Source organism: Henckelia pumila, chromosome 2 (assembly GCF_033568475.1).
Source record: "Henckelia pumila isolate YLH828 chromosome 2, ASM3356847v2, whole genome shotgun sequence".
Lineage (NCBI taxonomy): Eukaryota > Viridiplantae > Streptophyta > Magnoliopsida > Lamiales > Gesneriaceae > Henckelia > Henckelia pumila.
In genome coordinates, this window is record NC_133121.1 from 76,431,696 (window position 1) to 76,442,595 (window position 10,900).

The 10,900-nt window shown below is 34.5% G+C and overlaps 1 protein-coding gene across 1 annotated transcript; it reads left to right on the plus strand.

Moving 5' to 3' along the window:
* Nucleotides 1–9,273: 9,273 nt before the first annotated feature.
* LOC140877754 (uncharacterized) lies at nt 9,274–10,489 on the plus strand. The gene is made up of 3 exons (XM_073281330.1): nt 9,274–9,561; nt 9,833–9,905; nt 10,047–10,489. The coding sequence occupies exons 1-3, from the start codon at nt 9,274–9,276 to the stop codon at nt 10,487–10,489; spliced, it is 804 nt and encodes a 267-aa protein (XP_073137431.1).
* Nucleotides 10,490–10,900: the final 411 nt, after the last annotated feature.

Here is a 10,900-nt window from a genome sequence, read left to right on the forward strand (position 1 = left end):
ACCGACAACTCAAGAACTCAAGAACTTTGAATCATTCTTATTGAGGATGGAATGATGTTCTTGAACTGGTTTTGAGTTGATTGATATTGAATAGATGGTAATGTGTATTCGTGACTATATTCTCAGATTTGAAGAATGAAAGAATACAGATTCGACTTGCGAAGGATTTGATGACGAAGTGAAATTCTCCAACCATGAAGTGTTCATGATGAATTAAGCTAAAGTTGGAAGATGAATTTGTGTGAGGATGATTCAGATATGGAACATCGTCAACTCGAGAATGACAGGTATAAGACGACATCGAGATTTAGGACTATGATACTCAAGATTGATGAATCTTGAGTAGTCCGCCAAATCACATACTGATTATGTTTTATTTTTGATTGAGAACTTGTTATTGTTCTTGTTGATCCATCACAGGTAGTGGATCTTTATTTGATTATGAAATGAGATAAGATATGAATTGATTCTTTGTCAAGGTCGGATATGACCTTATTTTCTAGTCTGATGAGACGACGATAGATGGATATCCATGTCAAGATCGGATACGAATCTTGATGACAACGAAGTGATAAGAATCAATTCTTGAGATAGCGCGCTATATAAATTCGAAGGATAGATTTGAGATTTTTTGATTTTATATCTTGAATCGATATATGCGTTATTTACTCTAATTGTTGAGTCGATTATGATTAGAGTCGATATGATTTATTTAACGCTTTATATGTCGATTATACTGAGAATTATATTCTCACCGGAGTTTATCCGGATGTTGTCTTGTTTTGTATGTGTGCATGACATCAGGTGGGGCAAGAGCTTGTCATAGATGATGTGATAGCTCACGAGAGAAGATTAGCACGTGAGGACTCGGGTTTTAAGCTGAAGAAGAGTAGTTAGATAACATCAAATTTAGTGAAGAACTTTAGATTTGAAGTTCGTTTATGACTTGTTGAATAGCTCATTGATTTGTATTTATACGTTATTCATTCGACGTAAGAATTACATTATTTGATACTTTAGACTTTGTACATGTATATATGCATGTTCTAGAACTGATAAACCTTGAATTGAGTTGATTTGGTTTGAGATTTTTTTTATGCCTTGAATTGAAGTTGACAGCAATTGAAGTTTGCTGTTTTTTTTTTCGGAACAAGGTACCAGGATCGATCCTGGAAACTTGTAGGATCGATCCTGGCACAAGAATTGATCTAGGCAGAAACTTGCATAAAGTCCCAGGATCGATCCTGGATTTTCCCAAGATTGATCCTGTCCAAAATTTTAAAAAATAAAATAAAAATTTTTTTTGTGCCTTGCTTTGATTATTCTTTTAAATGATTAGATGAATTGTGTATTAATCTTTATTTATCTTACGATGAGATTAGCAACCCGAGGTCCCCACATAAATTGATAAGCCAGTAGTCGGTTGCCCTCATGCTAAGGTGACTCAGTTTGGTTTCGAAACTGGACCAGTCAACTGACTCAGTCTGGTTGATAAACTGAACTAAGTCAACTGTACTTTTGTATCAACTGATCTTATCATTTACATTGATTATCAATTGACTCAATATTTGATTCCACAACAAACAAGGTGAACCAATTAAATTTTTTTTAAAATTCATTCAAACGTTATATTTCGTCTAAAAATAATCATTTTTTTATTAAAATATGTTTATGCCTATGATAGACCACCATGTTTCTTGTCAGGGAATTTCAAAAGGTTCATCGTGCATATGTAACATTAGTTTTGATATTTTAGTTTCTCCTATTCAATTTGAAATCTCTTCACATATTCTTGCTCTCGAAGTAAAATTGCAAATGCCCTAATTTCATAATCTTTGCAGTTTCAATCTTCTCAAATGGCCAGTTCACCATCTGCGTATGTATTGAACACCATGGGAGTAGACTTTGAGTCTTTGTATGATATGAATGATGAAGGAATTACTTCATTCTTCCAAAAGATTGAGATATCTATGAGATGTATTTAATCTTTATTTATCTCTAGTGCAATAGCAATCACGACGGAGCAATCATTCTATTATTGCAGGACACCAGTTGGTTGTTGATGAGGTGTACTTCGCCAAAATCTTCAAACTTCCTTGTAAGGGAATTTCCAACTTCAACACTATCTATACTCACTACAAGAAAAACGGAAAACGACAACGGATTTTATCCGTTGTCGTAAGGAGGGTTAAAATCGTTGTAATTGTTGGTGTTGTAAAAAGCATACCCAACGACAACAGTTTATATTCGTTGTCTTTGGAGGCATACCACAACAGTTCTGCAACAGTTTAAATCTGTTGTCTTTAGAGGCATACGACAATAGTTTTGCAACAATTTAAATCCGTTGTCATTTTTCAAAGACAACAACCGTTGTCTTTGAGCTTTTTTTTTAATAACTGGGCTTTTTACAACAGTTTTATTTGGGCAAAGACAACGGTGAAAAACCCTTGTCTTTTTTAAGATGTAAAACAAAAAAAATTAAAATTAAAAAACACAAAATTTTAATATTATAACCACTCAAAATTAAAAATTTCAAAAATAAAATTAATATACAATTTTTAAACATTATAAATCATTCAGAATTCAAAATAATCGAATTCTAATTCAACGAACACTAGAAAATAAAGTTACACATTAATCTCGATACACTTGGAACACCCTTCAACATATGTTAGCATCCTGAGCTAGTACTAATTTCACAACTACAATTTCTTGACTCGGAGATTTTCATAAAAGCCGCAACAATCTCTTTTCCTATAAATTGGATCTCCAAACTGTAAATTATTAAAAAAAAAAAAAAAGCAAAAGCAAAAACTATATGTAGAACACAATTCAAGCATAAATAGAACAGTCAAAATTATAGCCACTAGCTAATTAGCTATAAAATTATGAAGGAAATGAAATAGGAACCTGGCTTGTTAGTTGATCTGCAGCTTGCTCTTTCAGCTCCACGTCCCTCATCAAGTTTCTAACAGACTCCATAGCAGAGAATAATTTTTTCTTCAAAATTTAACATGTATCAGCCTATCAAGTATATTTCAATGCACGTGGCTATCTTAGGGACCTGTGCAAAGCTAAATCCCAAGGTGTTGCCATAAAGAGGAATAAATCTGATCCATCCAAATTTAGATTGCAGATATCATATATTTGTGCATCCACATTATTATCACTTTATAAGCAAGAAAATTATCAAGCATCAAATCATCATGTCAATAATTGAAATATTACATAAGACTCGATACACATGTTGTTATGAATAAGTTTTTGAATTTAAACCGAGATAATAGGTAAGGACAAAAATTGATATGTATGATACCTTGTTATTTCTTGCCTCAGCTATAAATTCATCGAGAACACCCATGATATGGATTTGGCTAGATTGCGACACAGAATCTTTTACGGTACACTTGTATTCAATGATAACATTGTCATTGGTGATTTCCATTTCGGAAGTAGTATCAGATGAAAAACTTACTTCAGAATTACTTCCATTCATGTTAGGAAGCACGACCACTTGGACAACTTTCTGAATGGCTATGGACCCGATGAACTCTTCTCAGTCAAAGGTGTAGTTGGTCTCGACATTTCGGAAAAGAAAAGAATTATATCCTCTAGCACTGCCTCAACATATGCATCAGTATCCTTGTTGTGCTCAATAGCAACAGCTCTGATGACTCGGGCATCAATCTGAAACCAAGAATCAAGGGGTAGAGCCATTAAGTGAACAACAAACCAAAAATAACCTACTCAACGAGAACAAAAAAGATAGTGGATCATTATACTGAAGCCAAAATTTACCTTCCGGAAAATCTCCAGCAGTGAATTGTACACTTCATTGAATCCCATCTCTGAATTCTACAGATCAATTCAGTTTGAAAAAATATATATATAATTTAAACGATAATCCAGAATTCCTATAATTTGAGTTTATCCATCCATAAGATACACCTCCGGTAAAAGCTCCAGCAATGAATAGGAATCATAAAACCAATCACAAAACTGTCTAATGTTTGAATGCAGATCATAAAGAGCTAGGCTTCAGCAAAAATGAGTATCAGAATCATTCCAACAAAGAGCTTTGGTTTTTGGGCATTGGCTCTGTCACATATAATAGGGTGAGAATGATTATTACCACATTCTATGAATAGTTAAACAGGAAATCCAAAAGAATGAAACCAATAATATAGAAAGTTAGGTGATGAAAAGCAGATGAAGGATAAATCAAATGGATAGAATATCTCTTCATGACATATACTGAACTATGAGATCAAATGATTACGGAGCAAAGATGCACCGACTCACATCACCTTACACCTTAAGATTCAAGAAAAATAAGTGAAATTCAGGAATGATCCAAAACACACACTCAAAATTGTCAATATCCAGATTCATTTTCTTTCACACACTTCATTTTTATTTCCCTCACACATCCTATTGCTGCTCCTTACCAAAGAATAAATTCTCTTCCAATTCATGATCTAGTACCTTACTCGGTACACTGGAGGAAGTCATTGAAAATGCTAAAGATAAATAATGAAAAAAAACTAATTCATAATTAGATGCAAAAAACACATGAACAAATTTAAGGAAGAGTGGAAGGGAGCAGCCTATGAAACATTGTCAAATAGCAGATGGAAATCAATAACAAATCCACAATCTTTTGTCAGTATTAACAATTTACAATGCCATGGATTCCAGATAGGCTTGATGCAGCAAAATCAGAGTCAATATATCAATTTACCAATTACCAGTAAAAGGCCATTACTAACAATTGTCAAAGCCAACGACCACCCCCCCTCTGCATCCAAGATCTTATCAAATATCAAATTTTCAATAACAAAATCACGTTCATTCACTATCACATTTACACCAGTTCATCATAAAAAAGTAGTCCCAGTGTCCCACTCTAATTAACCGAGAGTAGCACAGATCTCTAATCATTCACAAAAAACAGAGAAGCATATAATTACATTAGAAAAATTAGACTTTTTTATTTGGGGAAAAAATTTCACCTAACACCAGTATCTCCGACGATTCTGATGGCCATACCGGCAGCGAGACCACAAGAGAGACCAGAAGAAAGGTGTGCATATCCATCAAACAAGTAGTAGGACTTGGCCTTAGGGTTAATTCCAGTGCTAATGATCACGGCAATAATCAATCCATAAATACCCAAAACACCAGCCATAACCACCAGAACGATAGACTTCATCACCAGATCCAGCCGCATGACATCCATCGATGCCACGTCGACGCCGCTCTTCGCCGTACCATATGCCTTTAGGGTTCTATCATCGTCAACTTAATCCAATAAACTGAATCCAATTAGGGTTCTAAAAACATTCCAAATTCTCAAAGAAAGGGGAAAACATAGAAAAAGAAGCAACAATTGGATTACCAGCGATACTGAGAGCAATGATTGCAACAACGAAAAACAGCAACCGGATCCTCTTCTTCTGAACAATTGTCATATGTGCCATAAAAATTCCTTTGTGAAAGGCTCCCAACAAAGCCCAATTCAAAGAACATCCATGGGTGAAAATGTCTAAATAACTCATTTACTTTAAAAAGCAACTGAAATATAAGACTACACGTTTATATAACTTTTCTTCTTCGTTTTGTCTTTTAAAAAAAATATAGGTTATCCATCAATAAATTAATAGTGATTATCGGATTTGCGTTTTTACGTATAATTTTTGAAAATCAAGAAAAGGAAAACAGAAAAAAAAAAACAAGAAACAAACACACACAACACAAGTGCCCAAAAATACTCACCTTCGATTCGTGAGCCTATGAGACAGTAGGGGAGTTTTAAGGGATCAAATACCTATTAATGCAATCATGCGTTAGGAGAAATTATCATAAAAAATCAGGGTGGTGCATGACATTCTCGAAGATCTCATCCTAGCCTCTTCATTTTAGAAAAATAACAAACAAAGAGAAATGTAGAAAATAAAAATGGAATTAATTCTCCGCTACTGAATCTGCCATGAGAGTAACTCATTTTCGCAAGGGTCGTCTTACCAATTTTAGTCTGTCCGATAAGGCACATAATCAAATCAATAATATAAATTCAAATGAACAAAGAACCCAAAATTTCAAAACCTTAATTTTGAAATATACCTCAAGTCTTCAAAATCGAGTTCCCAAGTATTAAACAACCTTCCTCTTAGGCTGAACTTTGATCGGCGACGAAAATGGAGTGAAAATCGCACAGCTGAAGAAAATGGGGTCAACGAGGGTGGCGATTAAAGTGGGCAAAATCGGTAGTAAAAGATAACCTATTAATGCAATCATGCGTTAGGAGAAATTATCATAAAAAATCAGGGTGGTGCATGACATTCTCGAAGATCTCATCCTAGCCTCTTCATTTTAATAAAATAACAAACAAAGAGAAATGCAGAAAATAAAAATGGAATTAACTCTCCGCTACTGAATCTGCCGTGAGAGTAACTCCTTTTCGCAAGGGTCGTCTTACCAATTTCAATCTCTCCGATAAGGCACATAATCAAATCAATAATATAAATTCAAATGAACCAAGAACCCAAAATTTCAAAACCTTAATTTTGAAATATACCTCAATTCTTCAAAATCGAGTTCCCAAGTATTAAACAACCTTCCTCTTAGGCTGAACTTTGATCGGCGACGAAAATGGAGTGAAAATCGCACAGCTGAAGAAAATGGGGTCAACGAGGGTGGCGATTAAAGTGGGCAAAATCGGTAGTAAAAGATAACCTATTAATGCAATCATGCGTTAGGAGAAATTATCATAAAAAATCAGGGTGGTGCATGACATTCTCGAAGATCTCATCCTAGCCTCTTCATTTTAAAAAAAATAACAAACAAAGAGAAATGCAGAAAATAAAAATGGAATTAATTCTCCGCTACTGAATCTGCCGTGAGAGTAACTCCTTTTTGCAAGGGTCGTCTTACCAATTTCAGTCTCTCCGATAAGGCACATAATCAAATCAATAATATAAATTCAAATGAACCAAGAACCCAAAATTTCGAAACCTTAATTTTGAAATATACCTCAAGTCTTCAAAATCGAGTTCCCAAGTATTAAACAACCTTCCTCTTAGGCTGAACTTTGATCGGCGATGAAAATGGAGTGAAAATCGCACAGCTGAAGAAAATGGGGTCAACGAGGGTGGCGATTAAAGTGGGCAAAATCGGTAGTTAAAGATAACCCTTGCCGAGAGCTTTCCAAATCTACTCTCGGATCTAAATTTCGAGCACCGACGGCGGAGATATGGCCGGTCAAAGGTGGCGGTTTTGGTTGAAGAAAAGAATGGAAGAAATCGGCTGAGAAATTGTGGAGACGATGAGAAGTGAAAAAATGAACTTTATCATATATTTGTTTAAAAAATAATCAATGACAACAGTTTAAAAACACCATTGTAATAGATACTTAAAAGCAAGCTTATAGACAACGGTTTGTACAAACCGTTGTCGTAGATATAAAAAAATGCGCTCATACACAACGGTTTGTAAAAACAGTTGTCGTAGATATTAAAAAAACCTCTAATAGACAACGATTTTTAAAAAGTTTTGTCTTTTACCCCTCGAAGACAACGGTTTTTTAAAAACCGTTGTCTTCTATAAATAAAAAAAATCAAAGACAAAGGTTTTCATTAAAACCGTTGTGAAAGAGTAAAAGACAACGGTTTTGGCAAAAATCCGTTGTCTTTGTAGTGTTGTCTATTACCATATTTGTTGTAGTGACTCATGACCTAACCGGGATGCAAACTTTGTTCTCCAACTCTAGCCAAGCTGTAAGAATGTCAAATTTCAAGAGAGATGTGAAAATGTAATTTCAACTCTTAGCTGATGTAGTTGCTTTTTGAGATTTTGCTTCTAACTATATTTAATAATTTAAATAAAAGCACTTTTTCAACATTTATCCAAACATCAAAATGACTTCTGCTTTTTCAAATAAAAGCACTTAAAAAAGCTGAACTTATTTAAGCACATTTTTAAGCTTTCAGCTTCTGTATCTAAACTGACCCTTAAAAGATAAAGCTAACAATGATTTAGAATTTTATTACTTTAACAAGTAATTATACATATCAAAATTTAAACATAATATTTATATCTTACATAAGATTCTAGTAATATATTATATATATATCCGTTTATAGTTATTGTGTTAATGTATCTACTCTTAGGCTGTGTTTGGTGTATGGGATTACCCTGTGATTGATGGCCTATCCCTTGTTTCTCTCGTCGTTAAGGCTTTTCTCCATTTCCCGAAGCCCCGGGATATTTCACTGTGCAATAGGGAAAACAAATCCACTCCACACGCTGGGTTTAAGAATCCAAATGTGTACAGTAAATTGGATTGAGAGGACAACATTACCATATTGCCCCTTCATATTCCGATTTTAATGCCAAAAATTATGCTTCATTATCACTATTCTCAAATCTAGATCTGAGTTCTCTCACGCGATGTACAAGAACAATGGTGTCTGTGAATGCTGATTTTCGTTGAGCTAAGCGGGTGTAAAGGCTGATTACGTAATAAGAAAAAAGAGGTACAAACGATCTGGGCGCCATTTAAAAAAAAAATTGTGTTGTTTCTTTCAATGGGTGTCTTGATTTTCATCTTGCTGTGTAAAAGCTTCGTAACCAGAAGCAACCATATAATTTCTTCATTTACACATTATTGTTCGGGAACACTATTTTATTTATGCAATAACTAATTGGCTGTTCATTTATCATTGTTCATTGCTCATTTAATGATTTTTTATTTTTATTTCTATTACCCTTCCTTTATCCTAGAAAATAAGAGAAATACAAAGTAATTCTACACTGATGTATGAACATATATATTGATTTCTGTTTGTTTTCATCCTTCTCGATGTAAAAAAATGTCAGTTTGATATTACATATCAAACTCGAAAATGAAGAAACTCAAACACGAAGCACACTTATGGTGTACCCCAATTTTGATATAGAGTCACCCATCTCTTTTTAAGTGGTATTGTATATGTTGACAATCTAATGTTTTCTCTGTTTTGTTAAGTACTTCTACCAATGGAAACGCGACGTAGAAACATTATCCTTATCATATTGGTGCATTGTATGTTGTTGGGGAATCTGTTGATGGTATGTGTTTTAGCACGACACTACAAGAATGTAGTAGCGAAACGAAGACGTGTCACACATAGAAGAGAAGTGTCTTACAATATGACACAAAGAATAAATCAACAAATTAATCATTTACATAGGATCACTGATGTTGGCGATGCTCAGTGTGTTTTGAATTTACGAATGAATCGGAATGCCTTTGCACGATTGTGTTACTTACTAACTAATGTCGGAGGGCTGGTCGAATCTAGATATGTGAAGGTAGAGGAGAAGGTTGCTATGTTATTATCCATTCTAGCACATCATAAAAAAAACAGGGTTACCGGACATGATTACATGCATAGTGGTCATACAGTTAGCAATCATTTTCACGAAGTGTTGGCCTCCATATTGAAACTACACCCTATACTTCTGGTCAAGCCTATTCCTATTACCGAAGACTCTTCAAATGACACTTGGAAATGGTTCAAGGTAATTATGATATATTTCATATTTTTTTGTAAAATAGGTTTATAATCTCATTTAATTCCAAACATCATCATCATGATATTAAATTTTGGTATTTACACCATCTGACAATTAATTTCAGGGTTGTCTCGGAGCATTGGATGGTACATATGTAAGTGTGCATGTTCCAAAAAATGAGCAGCCCAAATTTAGAACAAGAAAGGGTACTATTGCCATAAACGTACTGGGTGTTTGTGATCATAATATGAACTTCATTTATGCGCTTTGTGGTTAGGAGGGATCAGCAGCAGATGCAAGGGTGCTCCGTGATGCTGTGACACGATCTGAAGGTCTCAAAGTTCCGAGAGGTAATATTAACAAGTGTGTACAGTTAATGCCTCTATAAATATGTGTTAATTGGCGGTGAGATTCATAGTACTTTACGGTGCTTGAATCTCATAATTCTCATAAATTCAGATCTATAATTTCCAATGATTGTTTTGTGACAGGGTGCTATTATTTATGTGACAATGGATATGCTAACGTGGAAGGGTTCTTGACACCATATAGGAGAGTACGCTATCACATACATGCTTGGGCCAATTCATCTATTGGGCCTCAAAATTACAAGGAGTGTTTCAATGCCAAACACTGTCGTGCACGTAATGTCATAGAACGGGCATTTGGGCTGCTTAAAAAGAGATGGGTTGTGCTTCGATCACCTACATTTTATCCTTTGAAAATTCAGAATAGGATGATAATGGCTTGTATTTTATTGCATAACTTTATCCGAACTCAAATGCCCAATGATCCTGTTGAAGAAGTGGAAGATACAACATGTAGTCCTACACATGGCCCAAGTGATGATTTTATAGATAATTTGACATCTTCTCAAGCTTGGGACACTTGGAGAGACAATTTAGCAAATTCGATGTATCAAAGGGAGGCATGAAACAGTGTTTTTCATCTTGCTGAAATTTTCTATGTTCTTATAGTGATAGATTAGTTGATGTTGTTATTAGTGTTTGATCAATGTTTCGCTTGTTTGACTGATTATGTTTGGATTCTCATCATGTGTAATATAATCAAAGCTTTATTTTATTCAATGTTTGGTCATTTTTACTCATACCGTATGCTATCCAAGTCAGTATGCGTGTTCCCACGTCCTTAGCTAAAATATATTTATGTTTAAATTAATGAATTCCGATTATATGCAGGTCATCACACATTGGTTAAATACACAGCTATGGAATCTGGTCCAAGCATTTTCAATGCAAAGGGAAAAGGAAATAAAACTGAAAAAACACGTCGTACCTGGAGCGTGAGAGAGGAAGAAGCCCTTATCGAAGCTCTAAAAACATAA

What these genes read in the sequence shown, in the direction of transcription:
- LOC140877754 (XM_073281330.1), top strand. Translation starts at nt 9,274, where the DNA reads ATGAATCGGAATGCCTTTGCACGATTGTGTTACTTACTAACTAATGTC. An exon ending in ACACTTGGAAATGGTTCAAG is followed by an intron (nt 9,562 to 9,832) that starts GTAATTATGATA and finishes CTTTGTGGTTAG; the next exon opens with GAGGGATCAGCAGCAGATGC. An exon ending in AGGTCTCAAAGTTCCGAGAG is followed by an intron (nt 9,906 to 10,046) that starts GTAATATTAACA and finishes GTTTTGTGACAG; the next exon opens with GGTGCTATTATTTATGTGAC.